The sequence below is a fragment of the Oncorhynchus tshawytscha genome, linkage group LG30 (assembly GCF_018296145.1).
Source record: "Oncorhynchus tshawytscha isolate Ot180627B linkage group LG30, Otsh_v2.0, whole genome shotgun sequence".
Lineage (NCBI taxonomy): Eukaryota > Metazoa > Chordata > Actinopteri > Salmoniformes > Salmonidae > Oncorhynchus > Oncorhynchus tshawytscha.
In genome coordinates this window covers 38822622-38850311 of record NC_056458.1, presented here as the reverse complement: position 1 = coordinate 38850311, position 27690 = coordinate 38822622, and the positions used below count along the sequence as shown (strand labels likewise).

At 41.7% G+C, this 27690-nt stretch overlaps 1 protein-coding gene across 4 annotated transcripts in view; it reads right to left on the bottom strand.

The window, feature by feature from the left end:
* Positions 1-2810: 2810 nt before the first annotated feature.
* Positions 2811-27690, bottom strand: part of jakmip2 (janus kinase and microtubule interacting protein 2) — a 40495-nt gene continuing 15615 nt past the window's right edge. The window contains exons 3-22 of one of the 4 annotated variants that reach the window (XM_024393540.2): positions 27010-27507; positions 24997-25242; positions 22056-22154; positions 21195-21341; positions 19640-19786; positions 17898-17954; positions 17662-17784; positions 17308-17436; positions 14619-14702; positions 12568-12630; positions 12212-12310; positions 10907-11008; positions 10572-10625; positions 10376-10441; positions 10176-10244; positions 9415-9492; positions 8972-9175; positions 6813-6878; positions 6037-6113; positions 5545-5598 (exon numbers count right to left, since the gene is read on the bottom strand). In XM_024393540.2, the coding sequence (XP_024249308.1) occupies positions 6063-6113; positions 6813-6878; positions 8972-9175; positions 9415-9492; positions 10176-10244; positions 10376-10441; positions 10572-10625; positions 10907-11008; positions 12212-12310; positions 12568-12630; positions 14619-14702; positions 17308-17436; positions 17662-17784; positions 17898-17954; positions 19640-19786; positions 21195-21341; positions 22056-22154; positions 24997-25242; positions 27010-27507 (2382 nt within the window). In that variant the 3' untranslated portion in view covers positions 5545-5598; positions 6037-6062. Of the gene's footprint in view, positions 5599-6036; positions 6114-6812; positions 6879-8971; positions 9176-9414; positions 9493-10175; positions 10245-10375; positions 10442-10571; positions 10626-10906; positions 11009-12211; positions 12311-12567; positions 12631-14618; positions 14703-17307; positions 17437-17661; positions 17785-17897; positions 17955-19639; positions 19787-21194; positions 21342-22055; positions 22155-24996; positions 25243-27009; positions 27508-27690 lie in introns of all 4 variants that reach the window. The other 3 variants (XM_024393541.2, XM_024393539.2, XM_024393538.2) reach the window with 3 other exon arrangements.

Below are 27690 nucleotides of genomic sequence, written 5' to 3'. Positions count from 1 at the left end.
GGAGGACTTTGAAATGAATGCCCCTAAAAAAAGACAACAGGTCTCAGTCAGGCATGATACAACAATCCCTTATAATGCCTAGACACAAAACACAGTCTATCCTCTTCATGCCTCTTGGCACATAAGGCCTCAGAAACCGTCACACTTAGAAAACATATAAGTAACAAATTATCATTCCTGCAGGATAAAATGGTTGATTATTTTTCGCAAACATTAAAATAGGGCCCCCACTTTACAGGAATTTATCAAAGTGTCTATCCATCAGCTTCTTCCATCCTATCTAAGCCACAGCTCCTCCCTCACCTGGTGAATTGGTTGGGGTGGGGACGACTGATGGATGTGCTGACACACCGTTATAACCTGGGTGGAGAACAACAAATACAGGCCATTGATTTATATTTATTTATATGATGCTGCAGTTAGATCAGGCCAGCTGCCCAGCTGCATCCATTTGTAATGGGAGAGCCTCCCGAGCTGCTGGGACAGAAATCCAGTTAGTAATAGTAATGACATACTGTAAGAGACTCCCAGACGCTGTCACTGTTCTGGTAGAAAACCAGGAGGACAGTCTGGTCTGGAGATGGCCTTTCTATGAAACACATCCTTGTTGATTCATAGCATGAGCTGTAGCTCAGAAGCCATATGTGTCAGAGTACGAGTGCTGATTGAAAAGGTTCTATTTTCCCAAGTGAGCAGCTGACAAAAACGTGTTTACACACAGCAATATGTCACCTAAGATGTTGTTTTGACTAGACCACAACTGTGCAGAATTAAGCCATGCTATTTTCTCTACTGTCACTCTTAATTTTATCTCGAAAATAAAGTACATTTGTAGACAGGCATTTTAGAAAAACTGATTGTTTAACTGTACCAGCTCTGTCTCCTTGGGAATGACCTTTCTGTCATTAGAGTACATGATGAAATGCAGATGGATTGTTAGATGAAAGCCTACTCATGGCAGATACCCACTGGCAGAGGTGTACCAGAGTTCTCAATGGGTCCATTCTATTCTGACAGAGCTTGGGACAGAGAGGATAAGTGAAAAGACAGACTCTTAGCCTGGATTGACTTTGTTCTGAAACATCTCCTTTTTCTATTAGTCAGAGAACAGGGACCTTTAGCTCTGCCTGGGTGAAATGCCAAAAAGCACTTACTGTAGGATTCCCAAAATGTAGAGGAGCTTTCAGCAACCAGGTCAACTGGGTTCCATAACACAAACATACAGTATTATGTCAATGGATTACCTATTGGACAAAGCAAATGGTCAGAATACAAAACGAACATCATTCAAAGCAGTGTATGATAGGTAATGTACAGCAAAAAATAAAACATAATTCATGTCCCTAACTTGCTGGTACAGATGTATCATCTTAATTTGAGCCAGTTTGTTACAGCAGGACAATAATCCTGCAGCAACAAGGAATGTGAATTATTATGTGGATTATAATGAATGGACATGTTTAAGAGGGTTGATGTGGAAATGGAAGTGGAAAGTGGAAATTACAAAGTTTTGAAGCCTTTTAAAAACTGAAATACACTACAAGTTTGCATTGCCTGCTGCGCAGGAAAATTCTCAGCAACAAAAAAGTGATCAAATTACGATCCTACATAGGTAGGTAATGGCTACAGTATGAGTACTGTTTTGGATGTCGTTTCCAATTGATGGCCAAGTAGAACATCACACACAACCACGACCAGACCCTATTTCCCTTCCCCACCTCACACAGTAATATCCCTTAACCACGACCAGACCCTACTTCCCTTCCCCACCTCACACAGTAATATCCCTTAACCACGACCAGACCCTATTTCCCTTCCCCACCTCACACAGTAATATCCCTTAACAACCATGACCAGACCCTATTTCCCTTCCCCACCTCACACAGTAATATCCCTTAACAACCATGACCAGACCTTATTTAACAACCATGACCAGACCCCTTCCCACCTCACACAGTAATATCCCTTAACAACCATGACCAGACCCTATTTCCCTTCCCCACCTCACACAGTAATATTCCTTAACCACGACCAGACCCTATTTCCCTTCCCCACCTCACACAGTAATATCCCTTAACAACCACGACCAGACCCTATTTAACCACGACCAGACCCTATTTCCCTTCCCCACCTCACACAGTAATATCCCTTAACCACGACCAGACCCTATTTCCCCTTCCCCAGCCTCTGTAACACAGTAATATCCCATAACTGTAAAGGTTCCATGACCAGACCCTATTTAACAACCTTGAAACACCCCAGCCTGAAACACTCTGTCAGCAGAGCACAGGTTCTGGAGTGCTGTAACAACAGGTTTCCATTAGGTTAGTGGAGCTGTAGCAACTGAGACGTGCTGTAACAGGTTCTGGAGCAACTGAGATGTGCTGTAACAACAGGTTCTGGAGAAACTGAGATGTGCTGTAACAACAGGTTCTGGAGGAACTAGGATAAGCTGTTACAACAGGTTCTGGAGCAACTGAGACACTCCGTAACAACAGGTTCTGGAGAAACTGAGACGTGCTGTAACAACAGGTTCTGGAGGAACTAGGATAAGCTGTTACAACAGGTTCTGGAGCAACTGAGACACTCCGTAACAACAGGTTCTGGAGAAACTGAGACGTGCTGTAACAACAGGTTCTGGAGGAACTAGGATAAGCTGTTACAACAGGTTCTGGAGCAACTGAGACACTCTGTAACAACAGGTTCTGGAGCAACTGAGACACGCTGTAACAACAGGTTCTGGAAAAGTCAGTCACAACCACAAATGAGATTTGGAAATAAGATGTCACAAAAATACTGACACTTAAAACTGCAAGCCATGAACTTTTATTTTCATCATTATCCCTTTTTGTTTGTTTAATATACTTGAAAGAAGAGGAGGGGGTTAAATTCTCATTGGAAGACAGGAGGGTAAAGATATACAAATCAATGTCCTCGGTGAAAAGAAATGTACAACATTACAGAATCATACTAACTGATCAAAAACATAATCATTAAAAATAACTTACAAATTGATGGGGAAAGCGCATTTAAGGCAATCGCTAGTTGGCTGAGTTTGTTCCAAAATCGTGTCAATCATTCTCCTACAGTGTAATGTAAGAGAAGAGGGACATGTACAGGTATGTAATGGGATGCTTTGGGTTCCTAGGCCGCTAAATAGGGCCGGGTGGGGGAGCTAGCGTGGGTGGGTGAGGGGTTGGACAGGGACATGTAGTTAATATTGCAAGACCAGGACATAGTCAGGGTGAAAGGAGAGAAGCAGAACCAGCAGGTAGACATTTCGTCAACTTTCTCCTATTTCAGTTGGGAGATGGGGATGGTGGGTTAGGAAGGTTAGAACCAACCCCTGTGGTGTCCATGGTGCTGAAAGAGGTGTTAGTCAAATACAGTAGAGCTAAAAGGCATGTCATTGCTGAAAGAGGTACAGTATTCCTTTTCGTTTTACAGTATTCCTGATCGATTTGCTGAGAAGACAATGACCAGAATCAGCCAAAGCTGTTTAGGATGCAGGTAGGTAGCTGGGACGTAGTGTTTACTGTTCATTTAAAGGGAGTGGTAATCGTCATTCAGTATAAACCATGAAACTCCTGCTGGTAGGCTACAATTGACCATCTTGAAAGAGTACAAAAGAGAGGGAATGTGAAAGGAAAAAGAGTGGAGGAAAATATCGATATTCCAATTATTTTAAGTTCAGTACAATTGAGGAAGTAAAGTTGCTTTGCAGCTGTCACCACAATAAACAGAGTGTTTCATACGTTGGAGTATTTAGAAACGGCTGAGTAGTTCTACTGTTCAAGCTGCAGAGGAGAAAGAGGTCATATTCACAGAAAGAAGAAAAGAGACTACAGAAATCATCAAGACACATGTACATATCAACAAATCTATATATTACACAGCCATATAGAGGGGCTTCTTTTTTCTCTGTGGAAATCTTGGTACATGGGGATCGACTGGGACTTTTGGTTTATTAAAAAAGGAAAGGAAGTAGAACCAGAGACCTAATTCCATTCTGTCTGCTGGTTTAAAAAATGACAGTTAAAGTCTACAAACAGAATCCTTGGTCTTCTGTTGAAAAGGATATCTTGTGGGTCCGTGTGTGAGCACATAGTGGATCCTCTCTCCCGTACTTCTCTATCTCTGCCATCACCTGAGCTGTTTCAGCTGGTCTGAGACCAGAGGAGACACATTATCCTGGGTGTCCCATGTCCTGTGTCTCCTGGTCACAGAACAGTCAGTCAGTAACCATCAGATCAGTCAGTCACAATCAGAACAGTCCATCCCAATCAGAACAGTCAGTGGGTCACCATCAGATCAGACAGTCACCATCAGAACAGTCAGTCTGTCAGTCACCATCAGAACAGTCAGTCAGTCCCCATCAGAACAGTCAGTCCCCATCAGAACAGTCACCATCAGAACAGTCAGTCAGTCACCATCAGAAGAGTCACCATCAGAACAGTCAGTCAGTCCCCATCAGAACAGTCAGTCACCATCAGAACAGTCCGTCAGTCCCCATCAGAACAGTCAGTCAGTCCCCATCAGAACAGTCAGTCAGTCCCCATCAGAACAGTCAGTCAGTCCCCATCAGAACAGTCAGTCACCATCAGAACAGTCAGTCCGTCCCCATCAGAACAGTCAGTCCCCATCAGAACAGTCAGTCAGTCCCCATCAGAACAGTCAGTCAGTCCCCATCAGAACAGTCAGTCAGTCAGTCACCATCAGATCAGTCATTCAGTCACCATCAGATCAGTCAGTCACCACTCACAGGCCCTGATCATGTCTCGTCACTCCTGTGAAGGGGTGCATTCACACATAAGAGCGCCCGATCAGGTTTATAAGAGAGAGAGAAGAGGGAGAGAGTTGGAAGGACTGTGGTCTGGTGAGGCCTGTTGATGTAGCCTACAGCAGTCTTTCCTGTCCTCTTCTGTGTGTAGTCGGGGGGTACTCTGGGGGTAGTCAAGGGGGTGGTCTGGGGGTACTCTGGGGGTAGTCTGGGGTAGTCGGGGTACTCTGGAGGTAGGCTAGGGTAGTCGGGGGTACTCTGGGGGTAGTCTGGGGTTAGTCTGGGGGTACTCTGGGGGTAGTCGGGGGGTACTCTGGGGGTAGTCTGGGGGTAGCCGGTATGTAGCCAGGGTGTAGTCTTGGAGTAGATGGATGGTGTAGCGTTCCCCTGCATGGCAGAGATAAGATCTCCTAGACTTTGGTTTCCTTTGTCTTTAAAAGTGGGTTGATGTGTGTGTGTGTGCATGCGTGTGTGTGTGTGTGTTTCCAGTATGTTTGTATCAGCGTGTACAGTGTATATGACTGTTTACACGGGTGTGTGTGTGTGTGTGTTTTCCGACTGAGGGTTCTGTTCCAGTTATCCCACGGAGTTGAGAGAAGTTCCATGGTCCAAGGATCAGTCCAGTGCAGTGCAGCATACATTATGTATATCCCCAGAGTGAGGTCCCAAATCAAACAGGTGTGAATTCCCAGCCATGTCCAACACACAACAGTTCCATATCCACTCACTGTTACAATATGAGTCACAAAGTCGACTCTCTTCTCCCCAAAATAAAACCCACTGCAGTCACAAACACAATCTCCAGGTTTCCACGCTGTCTGCAAACAGAGAAGAAAGAGACAACGATAGAAGAGTATGAGATCAATCCAACAATGGTTGTGTGTACATTACAGCATTATCCATACGGAGGACTAAGAAGCGGCCGAGCAGCCGGCAGACCAAACAAAGCTTACATGCCAAGAACGCAACGTCCCAGTCTGACAAAGGTTAGCACTAAATAATGCTCTTCTTCATAACTGTGAAGGAAAAATGGGTTGGCTTCAATGAAAAGGAAAAGTATTAGTTACATATAGCATGATTCCCTAAACAATGGAACTTCATGAATCACAACTGTGGAAAGACACGTTGGCTACACTACAAAGACGATCACAGGTCCTGATGGTCGCTAGGGAGATGAAGAACAACAGGGGAAACAGATGAGTGTAGAAAGGAAGATGAGAAAATTCTCTTGAGTTTATTGACCAGGCCAGACTCACCTCTGCTGCAGGAGATGTCACAGACATCAAGGCCAAAGGATAAAGGCAAGAGAAAAGAATAAGAACAGAAACAAAAACTACAGAGTGAGAGAGAGTGAGAGAGAGAGTGAGTGAGACAGCGAGAGAAAGAGAGAGAGAAAAAGAGAGAGCGAGAGAGAAAAAGAGAGAGAGAAAAAGAGAGGAGAGAGTCGGAAAAACAGAAGACATGTTAGTTACAAGCAGAAACAGAGGATGCTTAAGAAACACTGTTCTACTAGGTGGGGAACTATCAATGAATTGAACTTTATTTAAATACAGAGAAATCTAGTCCTGATATGGCTAGCCTAACAGGGCCAAGGTCCTGACTATATGCGCTGACCTGACCAAACCGCACATCCCCCTCTGTATCGTGCAACAATGGAAGCAGAACTACTGGCCACGCCTCATTATGTTTGGTTCATTAACTAGTCAGTGATGTGGGGTTCAGTGGGACAAAGGTCTGCCTGATGCTTGACTGTAAGGATAATATAAGGAGAAGACAGACTGAATGTCAGTCAAGTGGAAAGCCTTAGGGATAACAACACATATTTAATCTTTTAACAGGCCCCTTCAGGTCACAGAAGCATCACAGGGGCAGAGTTCCTATTTCCTATATAGTGCACTACTTTTAACTAGGGTCCATAGGACTAGATAGGAAATAGGATGGCATTTGGGACACAGTCATAGTCAGTTTATAGCCAACAGGGAGGAGAGAGAAAAACCTGTGTGAGGGTAAATAACTCTGACGGCCATCTTACCTTCTCCTCCAGATCCTTAATTTGTCTCCTCTGAATGTCTGTCTTATCCTCCAGGTCTCGGATTCTCTGAAAACATTGTTGTTCCCTTAGTGAGTATATCCAATCTATTCAACAGTAACATTGCATGCTATAGCTGAATTAACTTTATGTCAAGCCAACACAAATATGCTCCATAAATCTATATTTTACATACACTTTTGAATCACTGCTGGAAAAATAAATAAACTTTACAACAAACGTTAAGAAAACATATATGTATTGTACAGTCAGGTAAACATCAGTATTACAGTTTTGGTGTATCAGTAAAAATGATTTAGATAAATTTGGGGTTTCATTGGAGCATCTGCCTATGGCATGGTTTATTGAAACATTAAATGCTTTCTGTAAAACCATGGGTGAGACAGGTATGCTGACAGCTCTGCCCTTGGAGTAGCCTGGTAAGGGGTTCAGCAGCTGCTTGTGTGTGCTGCCACACGATGCTGCTACCCTCTGGAGTGGATCAGCCAGTGTAAACTGTAAATCAATGGAACATCGCCCTCTACAGTAGCATTTAGGAACTGCAGCAGCTGTATCATTGTTCCACGTTACAGTAAATTACAATTCGGGTTGAACAATCTCTTGTTCATTCCAGAAAACATATGCTGTTCTGTTAAATGTTGTAACTGCTTAGAGTAACAATATAAAGTTGATGTCAGGTGTAAGTGTTGCATACTAAGTATTGAACTGATAGGACTGAGGATCTGTGAAAGCTATCCTTCTGTTCTTTCTAGACATACTGTATTTTATTGATCTTTCTTTCATCAAAGTGGGTACAAGTGTGAATTCCTCATGTTAAGTGAATGCCATATGTTGACTCCTATGCAGGTGCATCAGGGTTCTACTGGTGTGACTGTCTGCCTTGTCCTTGATTTAACCACCATAGAATTAGACATTAGAATACCCTGGTCTAGCCACCATAGAATTAGACACTAGAATACCTTGATGTAACCAACATAGAATAAGACATTAGAATACCCTGGTCTAACCACCATAGAATTAGACATTAGAATACCCTGGTCTAACCACCATAGAATTAGACATTAGAATACCCTGGTCTAACCACCATAGAATTAGACATTAGAATACCTTGATGTAACCACCATAGAATTAGACATTAGAATACCTTGGTGTAACCACCATAGAATTAGACATTAGAATACCTTGGTGTAACCACCATAGAATTAGACATTAGAATACCTTGGTGTAACCACCATAGAATTAGACACTAGAATACCTTGATGTAACCACCATAGAATTAGACATTAGAATACCTTGGTGTAACCACCATAGAATTAGACATTAGAATACCTTGGTGTAACCACCATAGAATTAGACATTAGAATACCTTGGTGTAACCACCATAGAATTAGACATTAGAATACCTTGGTGTAACCACCATAGAATTAGACACTAGAATACCTTGGTGTAACCACCATAGAATTAGACACTAGAATACCTTGGTGTAACCACCATAGAATTAGACACTAGAATACCTTGGTGTAACCACCATAGAATTAGACACTAGAATACCTTGATGTAACCACCATAGAATTAGACATTAGAATACCTTGGTGTAACCACCATAGAATTAGACATTAGAATACCTTGGTGTAACCACCATAGAATTAGACATTAGAATACCTTGGTGTAACCACCATAGAATTAGACATTAGAATACCTTGGTGTAACCACCATAGAATTAGACACTAGAATACCTTGGTGTAACCACCATAGAATTAGACACTAGAATACCCTGGTCTAACCACCATAGAATTAGACATTAGAATATCCTGGTCTAACCAACAGGTATCGACGCTGGGTTGTCTGTGTGACTAGGACATGTGTCCACTAACACAAAGCTTCAGGTCTAAAGTCTCAGACAACGCGACTCATAGAGAAAACATAGTTTCAGCTGCAATTCCAACAGACAGTCCTCATCTGTTGAGTCATGTCTCATGTTGAGTCATCAAAGGGAGTGTACTTATAATACATTTTAATGGATAAAGGGTTTGATTTCCACTGGAGCCACCCATGAAAATGTACATGTATGAATACACTGTAAGTGACTTTGGACAAAAGCGTCAGCTGAATGGAATATATTGTGTGACTGTATATTGTACCTGATGGGCCTGGTGGAGCAGCTCCATCCTCTCAGCCAGAACCTGACAGTCGAACTCTCTGCTCTTCCTTAGCATCTGTCTGCGTAGCTTCTCCACAGACGTACGTAGCTCGTCCTTCTGCATGTCACTCAGAGGCTCGCCGTACCCGATCACCTTGTCCTGTTGCAGCGCGTTGTAGAGAGTAGCCTCCAGCTCCTGGATTTGCTGTGGGTGGAGGTTGAGGGGGTAGTTAGCCAAAGTGACGATAATATAATGTATGTAGATAGCCATCATCTACAAGTCGGTACTGGCTAGGGGAGAGGTGTATGCATTGCACACAACAATCGATGTTACACTTACAGTATGTTCAAAGTTCACTTGAAATGGAACACGTTTGTGGCCAATGAAAAAGCAATTGTGTATTTAAAGGCAGGAGGTTGAATGAGGGGGAATGCAACAGTTACCGTGTAGGCCTGATCCAGGGCTGACTTCCTGTAGTCCAGCTCCTCCTCCAGATAGCCTTTCTGCTTACAGAACATCTCCTGTGGGGGGGGGGACAGTGCTCTCGGGTCAGTGTTTTGATCTCAATACTGTGACTGAAGAAGTCAGTACCATCCTCAACAGTCCCTAACATCACATCAACAGGTAGTGATACAGGTAGTGTTGTCTTTACACCTTATAGTCGTTTGAGCATCTCTTCCACACAAACATGATATATTACACAACATGTGCCAGGCTTGTAATACTGTAGGCAATATTCAGAGACACACGTCTGCTTCTGCGAGATAACAACATACAACAAACGTCCTGCTTATGTCACAGTTACAAACCTGGAATAGTGGAAACAGCCTCAGCGATATTGACAAGACTGGGAGGAAACCAGGAACACAGAAGAGTAAATATCTTGTGCACATACACTCTTCATTTACGTCATTGAGCAGAGGCGCTTATCCAGAGCGACATACAGAAGCAATTAGTGTCAAGTGCCTTGCCCAAGGGCACATCGGCAGATTTTTCACCTAGTTGGCTCGGGGATTCAAACCAGCGACCTTTCAGTTAGTTACTGGCCCAACTCTCTTAACCACTAGGCTACCTGCCGCCCATAAACCATATAAGCAGCAATATGACATTTTAATTCCATGAAACGCAGTAAAAACTACTCAAGTCAAGCCGAGCTAGCGTGATGTGACAGTGAGTGAGGGATGTGAATGGAGAAGGAACTCACCATCTCGAGCTCCAGGTCAATCATCTTCTGGTGCAGCGCTGCCTCTGTTCCCTCAATCTGTTGTATCCACTAGGGGGAGACGAAGACAGCACAATGCACCAACAATGACTTTGATAAGTAACAATGCTATATGAATGGCTATGACATTGCTTACAAGTAACTTTGATCTAAGCAACAATATTTGTTTTGTATTGGCATACCTTTTCAGCAAGAGAGAGGACAGTGCTAGCTTGAATAATGGCCACTTGCTCCTCATTTCGCAAGTTCTGAATAAATAAAATAAAAATAAGGTAAAACAATCTTGATTTTTAATAATTTGGCAAAGTAGGAGTGATTGGATAACATTGGCAAAACATCAGTAACAACATATTATAGAGCCCATTCCAACAGACTTACCCCATTATCACCCAGAATGTCTAGGAGCTTGATCAGGTCAGGTACACAGACATCCTGGGAAAGGATTGAAATAAACAATCAGCACCCTATTTCGCCTGACATTGTTTAGCAGGAAGACAAAATATCCCGTGTTGTAAAAAAAAAGAACCGACTTTGCTGAAAAAATACTTTGCTGAGGAAAAATGTACTTGATACGATTGTGATGTGTTGTTGTCTCACCAAGCTATTTTAAGATGAAGGCACTAACTGTAAGTAGCTCTGGATAAGAGCGTCTGCTAAATGACTAAAATGTCAAATGTTACAACGCAATCAGATATTATTGAGATGGGTTATACCTTCACTCCTTCCTTCATACAGTAGATCTGTAGGGCGCTGACACCCTCGGAGAACGGATGCATGCGGAGATGATTAAACGGAGGGGACTTTCGCTCACGCTCCTACAGGAGGAAAATTACATTTATTTAATCCGTTAAAAGCATTGGTTAAAAGGATGGAACCGACGAGGTGAAACATCTGTTGATGTGCCCTTGAGCAAGGCACTTAACCCTAATTTTCTCCAGGGGCGTCGTACTACTATGGCTGACCCTGTGAAACAACACATTTCCCTGCATATATCTGTTGTATGTGACAATAAAACATATATACGGTACCAGTTAAAAGTTTGGACACCCCTACTCATCAAAGGGTTTTTCTTTATTTTGAAAAGAAGCAAACAAATGCTCAGCATATGTGGGAACTCCTTCAAGACAGTTGGAAAAGCATTCCTCATGAAGCTGTTATACAGAATGCCAAGAGTGTGCAAAACTGTCATCAAGGCAAAGGGTGGCTACTTTGAAGAATCTCAAAAATAACATGATTTGAGTTGGTTAATACTTTTTTGGTTACTACATAATTCCATATGTGTTATTTCATAGTTTTGATGTCTTCACTATTATTTTACAATGTAAAAAATAGCAAAAATAAAGAAAAATCCTGGAATGAGTAGGTGTGTCCAAACTTTTGACTGGTACTGTATATATATTTTTATGATTGGACAAAGAAGACTGTGGAGGGATTCAGTGCAGGGATATTTTCTGTTGTTCTATTCTTTATCCAGTAGATGGAAGCACCATCCTTTTGGGGGCTTATTGCAGTATCTGCACTGCAGCACAGAATGCACAAAGCCCTGTGTTCTGAGCCTGTCTCAGCCTGGCCATGAAAAAAAACTGCAATTGATTAGCATGTTGGCAGAAGCAGCAAGCAGTGCTGGGCTGGGCTGTAGGTCTTGGGGCAGGAATTATCATGCTCCGCACGGCCAGGGCCTAGATGTGCTCGGAACAGAGAAAATAGCCTGCCAAGTGTTGTGTGTGTGTGTGTGTGTGTGTGTGTGTGTGTGTGTGTGTTGGGGCTGAGAAACACTGAGCTGAGAGACTGTAACACTGAATACAAAGGTTCCCCAAACAAGCCTGAAGTAAAGTGTTTAATGTGTCCCTCTCTGTTCTTGTCAATTTAGTAAAACATCTATTGATGGGAATATTACAAACCCATTATATATATTTATCTAGTCCACCACTGATCTTAGACAATTGTATTTAAGTAAACAGCTGTGATTCCATTGAAATGTACAGTATGCTTCATTAACCTGTCATAACCAGACCCACCTCTAGTTCCAGTATTCTGAATTCCAAGAGCTCATTCTGGTCCTTGGAGTCTTGCAGCTCCTGTTGCTGTCGACCACATTTTGCATCTAACTTCTCCACCTGCAGAAGACAAGATGTATAGCATGAAGGTCAGAGCCTGCCAGTTGCATGGACTTCCATACCTCTGCAATATCAAGAGGTGCATAGTGAATGTTCAGATCCAAAATGGCTACCATGCATCACCCTTCTCAGAAGTGGACATTAGTGGAGGGCGAGGTGAGTTGACTTTACTGCAGAAAGTAAAGTGCTTCCATGTGATGATGAATGGTGTAAATGCAATACTATTATAACATCAATGATATCATAGAAGGACAGACCTTTTCCAGCAGCTCCTGATTCCTCCTGAAGAACAGCTGTTTCTCCTCTACCCACTTGGAGTCCTGCCAGAATAGAACCCAGTTTCAATGAGGGAAACATTGTCTTCTGTTACTTATAACCATGGAATTAGAGTGAGTGTACCAATGAGTTTACCAGTCTATTTATCTGGTTACAACGTACTGATGAGGCTTGTCTTATGAAATATCTAACATCTATATATAATAACAATATATTATAACATTATATAATGTATATATGCTCCCGTAGATCGATATCATACACTGAGTGTACAAAACATTAGGAACATCTTCCTAATATTAAGTTGCACCCCCACCCTTTCGCCCTCAGAACAGCCTCAATTCGTCAGGGCATGGACTATACAAGGTGTCAAAAGCGTTCCACAGGAATGCTGGTTCATGTTGAGTCTAAGGCCTCCCACAGTTGTGTCAAGTTGGCTGAATGCCCTTTGGGTGGTGGACCATCCTTGGTACACACAGGAAACTGTGCAGCGTTGCAGTTTTGACACAAACCGGTGTGCCTGGCACCTACTACCATACCCCATTCAAAGGCACTTAAATATTTTGTCTTGCCCATTCACCCTCTGAAATGGCACACATACACAATCCATGTCTCAATTGTCTGAAGGCTTAAAACTCCTTCTTTAACCTGTCTCCTCCCTTTCATCTTAAGAGTTAACAAGTGACATCAATAAGGGATAATAGCTTTCACCTGGATTCACCTGGTCAGTCTATGTAATGGAAAGAGCAGGTGTTCCTAATGTTTTGTACACTCAGTGTAGCTATCCCATTATGGATAGCATTTCAGTTTGTTAACTGATCTGACCAACAGTGTATGAAATACTAGCGTCAATCACAACCCTATTAAAAATTGTCATTCTCTGTTGTGGGGCAACCGAATCAATACCATTCATTGACATTTCCTCTTGGTCACCAAGACGAATCACTACTAAACAGTCCAACACTCTTTTTTTTCACAGCCCTGTTACATTTGGTACTCGTAGTAGGTAAATAATTGCATAATAACTAAGGTCACGTACAGTTCAAGCCACCCATGCAACTGGGACATTGTGTATAGCCTTTCTCTATGTCGTAGGACCCATCCCAAATGGCAGCCATTTCCTTTTATAGTTTTCTACGCTGACCAAACAGAGCCCTGGACCCTGGTCAAGAGTAGTACACGATATAGGAAACAAGGGTTCCATTTTGGAAGCAGGCCATGTCTTAGTGTTGGTCTGTATTGGGGGTAATGTCATTGGTCTGTATTGGGGATAATGTCATTGGTCTGTATTGGGGATAATGTCATTGGTCTGTATTGGGAGTAATGTCATTGGTCTGTATTGGGGGTAATGTCATTGGTCTGTATTGGGGGTAATGTCATTGGTCTGTATTGGGGTAATGTCATTGGTCTGTATTGGGAGTAATGTCATTGGTCTGTATTGAGAGTAATGGCATTGGTCTGTATTGGGGGTAATGTCATTGGTCTGTATTGGGGATAATGTCATTGGTCTGTATTGGGGGTAATGTCATTGGTCTGTATTGGGAGTAATGTCATTGGTCTGTATTGGGAGTAATGTCATTGGTCTGTATTGGGGTAATGTCATTGGTCTGTATTGGGGGTAATGTCATTGGTCTGTATTGGGAGTAATGTCATTGGTCTGTATTGGGAGTAATGTCATTGGTCTGTATTGGGAGTAATGTCATTGGTCTGTATTGGGGATAATGTCATTGGTCTGTATTGGGAGTAATGTCATTGGTCTGTATTGGGAGTAATGTCATTGGTCTGTATTGGGAGTAATGTCATTGGTCTGTATTGGGAGTAATGTCATTGGTCTGTATTGGGAGTAATGTCATTGGTCTGTATTGGGAGTAATGTCATTGGTCTGTATTGGGAGTAATGTCATTGGTCTGTATTGGGGGTAATGTCATTGGTCTGTATTGGGGGTAATGTCATTGGTCTGTATTGGGGGTAATGTCATTGGTCTGTATTGGGGGTAATGTCATTGGTCTGTATTGGGGGTAATGTCATTTACCTGTCCTTTGTGGGCGAGCTCCTTCTCCAGGTCTTCTATCTTGGCCTTGTACCTGAGAATGTCTGCATGTAGCTGCTCCTGAGCCTGGGACACACAACATTATTCATATTAACATCATCCACTGGATACAGCTGAATGTGACTGGTTGGTGTTGTTTTAGAATGCATGAGCAGTGCTGTAGTTTGTACTGGGGTATATGTTCTTAATATTTTGTACACTTAGTCTAGAATGCATATGCAGTCTTATCAGCATTTTACTGAATACAGAAACCAATCTGGCATGACCCCATCCCTATTGTCGCAGAGGATGGCCAAATACAATCTTACGTGGGTGATATTTTACTGAACATTAAAGCCACTGTTCACCCCAGCTCATTTTTAATTGTCTTTGTTTTGTTAGTGAAACGGAGGAGGAGCATCCAGCATCGTGGTAAAATAATCATCTGCAGTAGATAGTCTGCTGTTCTGGCGCTCGGGGGGAAAACAGTGTTCGCTGTTTGAAGTAACTACTTTGTTGTTGTAATATCACAACCGGATGAGGCCGTTTCACCAAGACCACATTCCAGCTTTAATGGCACTGATATTTAACTGAATATTAATGGCAGTGATATTTATGTAAAAAATATATATTTAATTTAATTTAGCCTTTATTTAACTAGACAAGTTAGTTAAGAACAAATTCTTATTTACAATGACAGCCTACACAGGTAACATTAATAGCAGTGATATTTAAGTTAACATCAATGGCAGTGATATTTAAGGTAACATTAATGACAGTGATATTTAAGGTAACATTAATAGCAGTGATATTTAAGGTAACATTAATGGCAGTGATATTTAAGGTAACATTAATGGCAGTGATATTTAAGGTAACATTAATAGCAGTGATATTTAAGGTAACATTAATAGCAGTGATATTTAAGGTAACTTTAATAGCAGTGATATTTAAGGTAACATTAATGGCAGTGATATTTAAGGTAACATTAATAGCAGTGATATTTAAGTTAACATTAATGACAGTGATATTTAAGGTAACATTAATAGCAGTGATATTTAAGTTAACATTAATGACAGTGATATTTAAGGTAACATTAATGACAGTGATATTTAAGTTAACATTAATGACAATGATATTTAAGGTAACATTAATAGCAGTGATATTTAAGGTAACATTAATGGCAGTGATATTTAAGGTAACATTAATAGCAGTGATATTTAAGTTAACATTAATGGCAGTGATATTTAAGGTAACATTAATAGCAGTGATATTTAAGGTAACATTAATGGCAGTGATATTTAAGGTAACATTAATAGCAGTGATATTTAAGGTAACATTAATAGCAGTGATATTTAAGGTAACATTAATAGCAGTGATATTTAAGTTAACATTAATGGCAGTGATATTTAAGGTAACATTAATGGCAGTGATATTTAACATTAATGGCAGTGATATTTAAGGTAACATTAATGGCAGTGATATTTAAGGTAACATTAATGGCAGTGATATTTAAGGTAACATTAATAGTAGTTATATTTAAGGTAACATTAATAGTAATGATATTTAAGGTAACATTAATGGCAGTGACATTTAAGGTAACATTAATGGCAGTGATATTTAAGGTAACATTAATGGCAGTGATATTTAAGTTAACGTTAATGGCAGTGATATTTAAGGTAACATTAATGGCAGTGATATTTAAGGTAACATTAATGGCAGTGATATTTAAGGTAACATTAATGGCAGTGATATTTAAGTTAACATTAATTGATATTTAAGGTAACATTAATGACAGTGATATTTAAGGTAACATTAATAGCAGTGATATTTAAGTTAACATTAATGACAGTGATATTTAAGGTAACATTAATGACAGTGATATTTAAGTTAACATTAATGACAATGATATTTAAGGTAACATTAATAGCAGTGATATTTAAGGTAACATTAATGGCAGTGATATTTAAGGTAACATTAATAGCAGTGATATTTAAGGTAACATTAATGGCAGTGATATTTAAGGTAACATTAATAGCAGTGATATTTAAGTTAACATTAATGGCAGTGATATTTAAGGTAACATTAATAGCAGTGATATTTAAGGTAACATTAATGGCAGTGATATTTAAGGTAACATTAATAGCAGTGATATTTAAGTTAACATTAATGGCAGTGATATTTAAGGTAACATTAATGGCAGTGATATTTAACATTAATGGCAGTGATATTTAAGGTAACATTAATGGCAGTGATATTTAAGGTAACATTAATAGCAGTGATATTTAAGGTAACATTAATAGTAGTTATATTTAAGGTAACATTAATAGTAATGATATTTAAGGTAACATTAATGGCAGTGACATTTAAGGTAACATTAATGGCAGTGATATTTAAGGTAACATTAATGGCAGTGATATTTAAGTTAACGTTAATGGCAGTGATATTTAAGGTAACATTAATGGCAGTGATATTTAAGGTAACATTAATGGCAGTGATATTTAAGGTAACATTAATGGCAGTGATATTTAAGGTAACATTAATGGCAGTGATATTTAAGTTAACATTAATAGCAGTGATATTTAAGGTAACATTAATAGTAGTGATATTTAAGGTAACATTAATGGCAGTGATATTTAAGTTAACGTTAATGGCAGTGACATTTAAGTTAACGTTAATGGCAGTGGCACTGTACCTTAGCTTCTATCTCAGCGTCCAGAAGGCCCCCTTGATGTTCCTGCAGCAGGGCATATGCCCTCTGTAAGGCCTGGTACTCTCTGGTCAGCTGCCTGAAGCGCAGCTCCGACTCCTCATTGACCAGTCCCTGTGACCATGAACAGACCCCAGGGTTAGAGAGAAGACATTGGGAGGAAAGCTAGGAAGTGTCACACCTGCTCCCATAGAGAGATTAGAAACACATTGGTTCAGGGAAAGTAGATGCTGATGTGCTGCTGGTGCTTGTGCAAAGGTTATTGATCACTTATCATAAATAAAGTTCCTTCCCCACCCAGGGACTGTGTCGATTGCCTGTGACGTGAACAGGTCTCACCTCATCCAGGTCTTCATCAGGAGTGGCTGGAGTGCGGTCCATGCGAAACGAAGCCACGGAGGACGTCTCTGAGTCCATGGATTCCTCATCGTATCCAAAGAAGGTGTCCACTACAATGTGTCTCTGTGTAGAGAGAGATCACAGGATTGTGGGGTAATAGATATTTCCCAAGGCAGATGAATGTATTATTGTACTGATGTTTTTTATTGTGTTGTCATGGGAAGAAAAAACTCTACCTTTATTGGTCTGTTGCTTCGTTTATGCCTCTTTTTCCGCAATAGTTTTTCCCTATCCTGAAACATATCAAGCATGTCAGAACAGTTAGAGCTATCCGGGAATCCTTGGGACCTCCCTACCATAAACCCTGGCCTTAACCCCTACCCTAAACCGAACTCTAACTATTAACCTTACCTAACCTTAACCCTTACCTTAACCCTTACCTTTCTAAATGTAAACTTCAATGGGGTGACATCAGAGTGTCCCAAGGACACCATTTAGAGTTTTCCATTTAAGAACTACCAACAAACAAACATACAACTTCAGCAACCATGGATACATTTCCTGAGATCAGCCAATTGTACCTGTCAAAGAGCAAAAGAGTCAGATACTGTGTGTCCACCAGTTCTCCAGATACTGTGTGTCCACCAGTTCTCCAGATACTGTGTGTCCACCAGTTCTCCAGATACTGTGTCCACCAGTTCTCCAGATACTGTGTGTCAACCAGTTCTCCAGATACTGTGTCCACCAGTTCTCCAGATACTGTGTGTCCACCAGTTCTCCAGATACTGTGTCCACCAGTTCTCCAGATACTGTGTGTCAACCAGTTCTCCAGATACTGTGTGTCCACCAGTTCTCCAGATACTGTGTGTCCACCAGTTCTCCAGATACTGTGTGTCAACCAGTTCTCCAGATTCTGTGTGTCAACCAGTTCTCCAGATACTGTGTCCACCAGTTCTCCAGATACTGTGTCCACCAGTTCTCCAGATACTGTGTATCCACCAGTTCTCCAGATACTGTGTGTCAACCAGTTCTCCAGATTCTGTGTGTCAACCAGTTCTCCAGATACGGTGTGTCCACCAGTTCTCTTTCTTTCTTTCTTTCTTTCTTTCTTTCTTTCTTTCTTTCTTTCTTTCTTTCTTTCTTTCTTTCTTTCTTTCTTTCTTTCTTCTCTTCTTTCTTTCTTTCTCTCTCTCTCTCTCTCTCTCTCTCTCTCTCTCTCTCTCTCTCTCTCTCTCTCTCTCTTTCTCTCTTTCTCTCTTTCTCTCTTTCTCTCTTTCTCTCTTTCTTTCTTTCTTTCTTTCTCTCTCTCTTTCTTTCTTTCTTTCTTTCTTTCTTTCTTTCTTTCTTTCTCACTCGGAGGGCCTGAGCCCTAGGACTATGACTCAGGACTACCTGGCATGATGACTCCTTGCTGTCCCCAGTCCACCTGGCCGTGGTGCTGCTCCAGTTTCAACTGTTCTGCCTGCGGCTATGGAACCCTGACCTGTTCACCGGACGTGCTACCTGTCCCATACCTGCTGTTTTCAACTCTCTAGAGATAGCAGGAGCGGTAGAGATACTCTCAATGATTGGCTATGAAAAGCCAACTGACATTTACTCGTGAGGTGCTGACCTGTTGCATTCTCGACAACTACGGTGATTATTATTATTTGACCATGCTGGTCATTTATGAACATTTGAACATCTTGGCCATGTTCTGTTATAATCTCCACCCGGCACAGCCAGAAGAGGACTGGCCACCCCTCATAGCCTGGTTCCTCTCTAGGTTTCTTCCTAGGTTTTGGCCTTTCTAAGGAGTTTTTCCTAGCCACCATGCTTCTATATCTGCATTTCTTTCTGTTTGGGGTTTTAGGCTGGGTTTCTGTACAGCACTTTGATATATAAGCTGATGTAAGAAGGGCTATATAAATACATTTTATTTGATTTGATTAAAAAATATATACATAGGGGAATTCAAATTTGTAAAAGGAGAACTCACTCTTGTCAGCTCGTCGATCATGCTTTGTTGCTCCAGCACCTGCAGCTTGAGGAACTCAATCTCCTGGTCATCATGCGCCTGGTCCAGATCATTCAGAGACTTACAGTTGGCTTTCTTCAATGGCAGGTGGGAGCTGATCTTCTCCTTCTACAGAAACAGAAAATACCTTTGTGAGTGGAGCGAGTTGTACTTGAGTTAAACAACCCTCTATATTGCTCAGTATGGGCTCGTAATTAGTAAAGTAGACTTGTGGTGGTTGTTAGGGCACTGAGGCCAAAGCTGCAAGATCATGGATTTCTAAATCCACAAGACTAATGCAGACTGTACTTTGATAAGGACTGTAATCATAGCCCATGTGTTGCAGACAGTCTTCATAAACACTGAGCTATTGTGGCATGCTTGTATTATTATTATTATTATTGTCATTTACAAAATAGCCCCCAACACTCTACTTGGCAAACTGGATGTAGTCTATCACAGTGCCATCTGTTTTGTCACCAAAGCCCCATATACAACCCACCACTGCGACCTGTATGCTCTCGTTGGCTGGCCCTCGCTACCTGGCAGAGAGCCTAGCAATGAATCACGGCAGGGTAGCCTAGTGGTTAGAGCGTTGGACTAGTAACCGGAAGGTTGCAAGTTTGAATCCCTGAGCTGACAAGGTACAAATCTGTCGTTCTGCCCCTGAACAGGCAGTTAACCCACTGTTCCTAGGCCTTCATTGAAAATAAGAATTTGTTCTTAACTGACTTGCCTAGTAAAATAAATGAAAAATAAACATCTTGGGTCATCTATAAGTCCTTGCTAAGTAAAGCCCCATCTTATCTCAGCTCACTGGTCACAATGGAAACACGCATGCGCTCCAGCAGGTATATTGCACTGGTCATCCCCAAAGCCAACACTTACTTTGGCCGCCTTTCCTTCCAGTTCTCTGCTGCCAATGACTGGAACTAATTGCAAAAATCTCTGAAGCTGGAGTCTTATATCTCACTCTCTATCTTTAAGCATCAGCTGTCAGAACAGCGTACCGATCACTGTACCTGTACACAGACAATCTGTAAATAGCACACCCAACTACCTCATCCCCATATTATTACTTACCCTCTTGCTCTTTTGCACCCCAATATCTCTACTTGCACATCATCATCTGCACATCTATCACTCCAGTTTTAATGCTAAATTGTAATTATTTTAGCCTCTAGGGCCTATTTATTACCTCCCTACTCTTCTACATTTGCACACACTGTACAAATATTTTCTATTTACCTTTTCTTTTGTTTTATTGACTGTACGTTTGTTTGTGTAACTCTATGTTATTGTTTTTGTCGCACTGCTTTGCTTTATCTTGGCCAGGTCACAGTTTTAAATGAGAACTCAACTGGCCTACCTGGTTAAATAAAGGTAAAATGTAAAAATGTTTACTAAACTATTGGAGCCCTAACTGTGTTGAGATCTGTGCGATGATTCCACTCACCATAGAATAGAAATAGAATTACTAGAATGGGGATTCCCAATTTAAGACAATGGTCTGTAGTTCTATTTCTATGCCACTCACCATCTCCAGGTTCTCCTTGGCCAGGCCTTTGAGTTTCTCTTCCATGCGCTGCAGGGTCTGGCTGAGGTCATCATTCCTCTTATTCAGCACCTTGTTCTTTTCCAGCATGGGCTTGCACTGCTTCTCAGACTCCCGCACACGCTTCAGCTGAGAGGATGAGAGAGAGAGAAAAGAGAGAAAGAGATAGAGAAAATAGAGAGGAGACAGAAAGACAGACAGAGAGAAAGAGAAAAGAGAGAGCGAAAGGAAGAGAGAGGAGAGGGAGAGAGGAGACAGACAGAGAGACAGACAGAGTGAGATAGCGACAGGGAGCGATAGATGCAAATGAAGATAGAATAGAAGGGGAACAAAGGGAGATGGAGGGATGAAGAGTTTCGCTCAGTCCAGTGTGTCAACATGGCAGGGGTCTAGACTAGGTACTGTATTTATAAATTATTTACAGGTGTTTTGCCAGGTGCATTCAGTGTATGTTTAATGAATCCAGATTAAAGAGGACTGTTATCCTTCAGTGACAGAGGACCAAGGCTGCATTCCAAATGGAAGCCTATTGCCTACACCCTTCTGGGCCCTGGTCAGAACTAAATAGGGAGCCATTTGGAATGCCCCAAGATGTTTATTTTTCATTTATTTTACTAGGCAAGTCAGTTAAGAACAAATTCTTATTTTCAATGAAGGCCTAGGAACAGTGGGTTAACTGCCTGTTCAGGGGCAGAACGACAGATTTGCACCTTGTCAGCTCAGGGATTTGAACTTGCAACCTTTCGGATATTAGTCCAACGCTCTAACCACTAGGCTACCCTGCCGTGATTCATTGCTAGGCTCTCTGCCAGGTAGGGGGAATTCAGAGTGCCCTGATCATACCAGTTCATTCCTCTCATCCACCAGCAGTGAGTTGCGGTCCTCCAGCTTGCGGATGGTGGAGTTGAGGTCAGCCATGCGCCTCTGGTTCCTGCGCATGTCCTGGGTTGTTGAAACAGAACGCATGGCGTGTTACGACACACTACATTCACTATACGACAAAAATTATATGGATTATTGTGAATTATACACAAATGCATTATTGTGAATAGTTGTATAATATAAATAATTTCAATGACATACATGTTGGGGACAGATTCGTTAGGAAAATACAAATTTATAGGACATTTATTTCTGGAGTTTACTTATAAGGTAATTATTTAGACGTATCAGTGACACATCTCTTTAGAAAAAAAAAGCCAAAGAAAAATAGTTTTCTGTCATGTGGTGATTTTCAAGCAGGCCATGACTAATCCAGAATGTGAGACTGCATTAAAACCTCACAGACTTCTTAACTGACTAGCAGTCTTCTTGACTGACCAGCAGGCTTCTTGACTGACCAGCAGGCTTCTTGACTGACCAGCAGGCTTCTTGACTGACCAGCAGGCTTCAGATACAACGGCCTTCAGATCCCTTCAGTTTTCTGTTCAATACCAGGTAGGAGCTTGATTTATTGTGTAGTAAATTGGCAGGTACTTTTTTAGAAGATAGGAGTATTTACAGTGCCGTGCGAAAGTATTCGCCCCCCTTGAACTTTGCGACCTTTTGCCACATTTCAGGCTTCAAACATAAAGATATAAAACTGTATTTTTTTGTGAAGAATCAACAACAAGTGGGACACAATCATGAAGTGGAACGACATTTATTGGATATTTCAACATTTTTTAACAAATCAAAAACTGAAAAATTGGGCGTGCAAAATTATTCAGCCCCTTTACTTTCAGTGCAGCAAACTCTCTCCAGAAGTTCAGTGAGGATCTCTGAATGATCCAATGTTGACCTAAATGACTAATGATGATAAATACAATCCACCTGTGTGTAATCAAGTCTCCGTATAAATGCACCTGCACTGTGATAAGTCTCAGAGGTCCGTTAAAAGTGCAGAGAGCATCATGAAGAACAAGGAACACACCAGGCAGGTCCGAGAAACTGTTGTGAAGAAGTTTAAAGCCGGATTTGGATACCAAAAGATTTCCCAAGCTTTAAACATCCCCAGGAGCACTGTGCAAGCGATAATATTGAAATGGAAGGAGTATCAGACCACTGCAAATCTACCAAGACCTGGCCGTCCCTCTAAACTTTCAGCTCATACAAGGAGAAGACTGATCAGAGATGCAGCCAAGAGGCCCATGATCACTCTGGATGAACTGCAGAGATCTACAGCTGAGGTGGGAGACTCTGTCCATAGGACAACAATCAGTCGTATATTGCACAAATCTGGCCTTTATGGAAGAGTGGCAAGAAGAAAGCCATTTCTTAAAGATATCCATAAAAAGTGTCGTTTAAAGTTTGCCACAAGCCACCTGGGAGACACACCAAACATGTGGAAGAAGGTGCTCTGGTCAGATGAAACCAAAATTGAACTTTTTGGCAACAATGCAAAACGTTATGTTTGGTGTAAAAGCAACACAGCTCATCACCCTGAACACACCAGCCCCACTGTCAAACATGGTGGTGGCAGCATCATGGTTTGGGCCTGCTTTTCTTCAGCAGGGACAGGGAAGATGGTTAAAATTGATGGGAAGATGGATGGAGCCAAATACAGGACCATTCTGGAAGAAAACCTGATGGAGTCTGCAAAAGACCTGAGACTGGGACGGAGATTTGTCTTCCAACAAGACAATGATCCAAAACATAAAGCAAAATCTACAATGGAATGGTTCAAAAATAAACATATCCAGGTGTTAGAATGGCCAAGTCAAAGTCCAGACCTGAATCCAATCGAGAATCTGTGGAAAGAACTGAAAACTGCTGTTCACAAATGCTCTCCATCCAACCTCACTGAGCTCGAGCTATTTTGCAAGGAGGAATGGGAAAAAATTTCAGTCTCTTGATGTGCAAAACTGATAGAGACATACCCCAAGCGACTTACAGCTGTAATCGCAGCAAAAGGTGGCGCTACAAAGTATTAACTTAAGGGGGCTGAATAATTTTGCACGCCCAATTTTTCAGTTTTTGATTTGTTAAAAAAGTTTGGAATATCCAATAAATGTCGTTCCACTTCATGATTGTGTCCCACTTGTTGTTGATTCTTCACAAAAAAATACAGTTTTATATCTTTATGTTTGAAGCCTGAAATGTGGCAAAAGGTCGCAAAGTTCAAGGGGGCCGAATACTTTCGCAAGGCACTGTATCTAAATACTTGTTTTTTTGTGTTTTTCATTTGACATATTACCTAGTACACCTTTGGCATGTTTAAAAAGTAATATTACCATCATAGCAAGTAATTCATTGAGCATAAAAAGTGATATTTGCATTAGAAGATACTGTATGATGGGATGCATTTGCCCTATTACTAACATTTTGTTGGTGGGGCACTATGGAGTGGGGCTTTAAAAACGTTTCGATATTTTTGGTCTTAAAATGGTGGTATTATGTGGTATTATCTGAGTCACAAAATCTCCATATAAAGAATGGCCACACCTAAACTTTGTTTGACTGTGTGAAAGCAGCTTGATAATTGTCCTGTATTGAGCAAAGACCATGTTTCCGCATGTGGATGATGGTATTACAATTCCAGAGTTATTTCATATTTTTTTATGACCACTTGTTTATGTCATTTGTCTCTGGTTTTTTCCGCATAAACTACACAGGCTGCTTCTATACATAGCCTATACAGTAGGCAATAGGTAATTGGAGTGTGGCAATTGGCTATACTGTACATAAACTAGTGTAGGCCTATTTTACCTCTCATTATGGGTTAATTGTCAGATTAATTTCAAAGTCATTTATTTTGGACTGGCTTCATTATTACATTTCTATAATCTACAGACTGCATTTGTACCATTTCCAAGTTCCCCTCTGCCTTTCTATGTCGTACCGGGCTGCCACAGTGTTCTGCCCCGTCCCCAGCCCGTCCAGGGATCTCTCTCTTGGGGCTGCCCAGGTTACACTCTGCCTCCTTGACCAGGAACAGCTGGTCGTCCAGGGCATCCTTCTGCATCTGCAGCTTCTGCAGCAAGCCAATGGCATTCTCCAACTCCTTCTCCAGTGAGAAGATGGTGCGCTCTTTAGACTTGATCTCATCCACCTGAAGGAAGGAATAGGAAACAGGAAACTCGGTGACACAGAGAGACAGACAGGACAGACGGAACGACAGACATGTGCACAGTTCTAAAAGTATAATTTGAAGGTATGATGTATCATACTGTATGTATCACACCCTGATCTGTTTCACCTGTCTTTTTGCTTGTCTCCACCCCTCTCCAGGTGTCGCTCATATTCCCCATTATCCCCAGTGTATTTATACCTGTGTTCTCTGTTTGTATGTTGCCAGTTCGTTTTGTTCGTCAAGCCTACCAGCGTTTTTCCCCTTGCTCCTGTCTTTTTCTAGTTCCTGTTTCCTAGTATTCCTGGTTTTGACCATTCTGCCTGCCCTGATCCTGAGCCTGCTTGCCGTTCTGTACTTTGTCACGCAACCCTGGATTATTGACCTCTGCCTGACCTTGACCTGTTGTTTTGCCTGCCCCCTGTTCTAGTAATAAACTTTTGTTACTTTGACACTGTCTGCATCTGAGTCTTCCCTGAAACGTGATAGTATATATCAAATTGTATCATGTGAAAGTCTGCCTGGAAAGAACGTGACAGAGTCTGACCTTTGCCAAGGTAAAAGGGCTACTCCTTGCTAATGGATTGCTTTGGAACAAAGTCATAACCTTGGCAAAATTTGATTCGATACCAACTAGCTTTGATAAGGATCATGATAATTAGCTACAAATGTAGGATCTTAATTTGATCACCTTGTTGCAGGAGAACCTTCATGCAATGCGGAAAATATCAAACTTGTAGTGTATCTGAGGTTTAAAAAGGCTTCGGAAGTTTGTAATTTCCACTTAGAAATTTCAGACTTGATTTTTCCTTATGAAAAATCTGCCCCTCTCCCCACAGGTGTGATTACTACCTCTGAGGGTTTAGAGCTTGAGGTAGTCACCTCATACAAGTACTTGGGAGTATGGCTAGACGGTACACTGTCCTTCTCTCAGCACATATCAAAGCTGCAGGCTAAAGTTAAATCTAGACTTAGATTTGTCTATCGTAATCGCTCCTCTTTCACCCCAGCTGCCAAACTAACCCTGATTCAGATGACCATCCTACCCATGCTAGATTACAGAGACATAATTTATAGAAAAGGCAGGTAAGGGTTGTCACACCCTGACCGTAGAGATCCTTTTTATTCTCTATGTTTGGTTAGGTCAGGGTGTGACTCGGGTGGGAAAGTCTATGTTTTCTATTTCTTTGTTTTTGGCCGTGTGTGTGTGGTTCCCAATCAGAGGCAGCTGTCTATCGTTGTCTCTGATTGGGGATCACATATAAGTTGTCATTTTCCTTTTGGGTTTTGTGGGATGTATTGTCGTCTCTACCTTGTCCTTTGGGCTGGTGTCTGTGCCCAATAATGTTTGTACCATGTTTTGTGCTGCAACTATAGTGTGTTGCTACCATGTTGTTGTCATGTTATGTTGCTACCATGCTGTGTTTTCATGTGTTACTGCCTTGCTATGTTGTTGTCTTAGGTCTCTCTTTATGTAGTGTTGTGTTGTCACTCTTGTCGTGATGTGTGTTTTGTCCTATATTTATTATTATTTTATATTTTTAGTTTTAATCCCCGCCCCCGTACCCACAGGAGGCCTTTTGCCTTTTGGTGGGCCATCACTGTAAATAAGAATTTGTTCTTAACTGCCTAGTTAAACAAATAAAAATTAATTAATGGAGCAATGAGAAAGAACAGCTAAGGCTACATCTAGTGTTCAGCCAGACATGTATTCTGGAGACCGTCTGCAGACCCTCAGCCAGTATTCACCAGTCTGCGGATGTCCCTCTCGCTGTCCCACTTGATCTTGGAAATCTGCTCTTGGTGAATCTGGTGCTCGGAGCGCAGGTCCCCAGCCTTCATCTTATCTGCTTGGATCATGGTGCTGAGCGCCTCGTCTGTCTGCTTCTTGGTCTGCTTGAGCTCGGAGATCTCCTGCAGCAGCTTGACCCTCTCCACGTCGAAGAAGCGCCGCGCCTCTTCTTTGGCCTCCAGGGTCAATGCTGTGCGCACCTTCTCTCCGCTGCCGTCACGCATGGCGCTCAGCGCCGCCTTGAGCCGCTGGTTCTCCTGGTCCTTGATCTTGGCGGTGCGGGCCTGCTCCTGCTCATGCTGGCGGACCAGGTTCTCTCTGAGCGCCTGGAGCTCCTTCTGCTTCTCCTCGTGCCATTTGGCTCGCTGCTCTGTCAGCGTGGCCGTGTGCCGGTGCTGCTCCTGCTCCCGGATGCGCTTGCACTCCTGCACCTTCTCACGCTCCAACTTACTCACCTAGCCCCCAGGGAGAGAGGAATAGGAGACAAAGAGAACTGGGTTACACTACAAAGGCATGTCAGAGAGAGGACTACATACAGCCCGGAGGCAATTCTCTTGATCTAGCACTGGTTAAGTTGATAAAGTGGTTAACCCTATAATCACCGACAGGGGTCAATTTTGACCCAAGTGGTGAAGTCA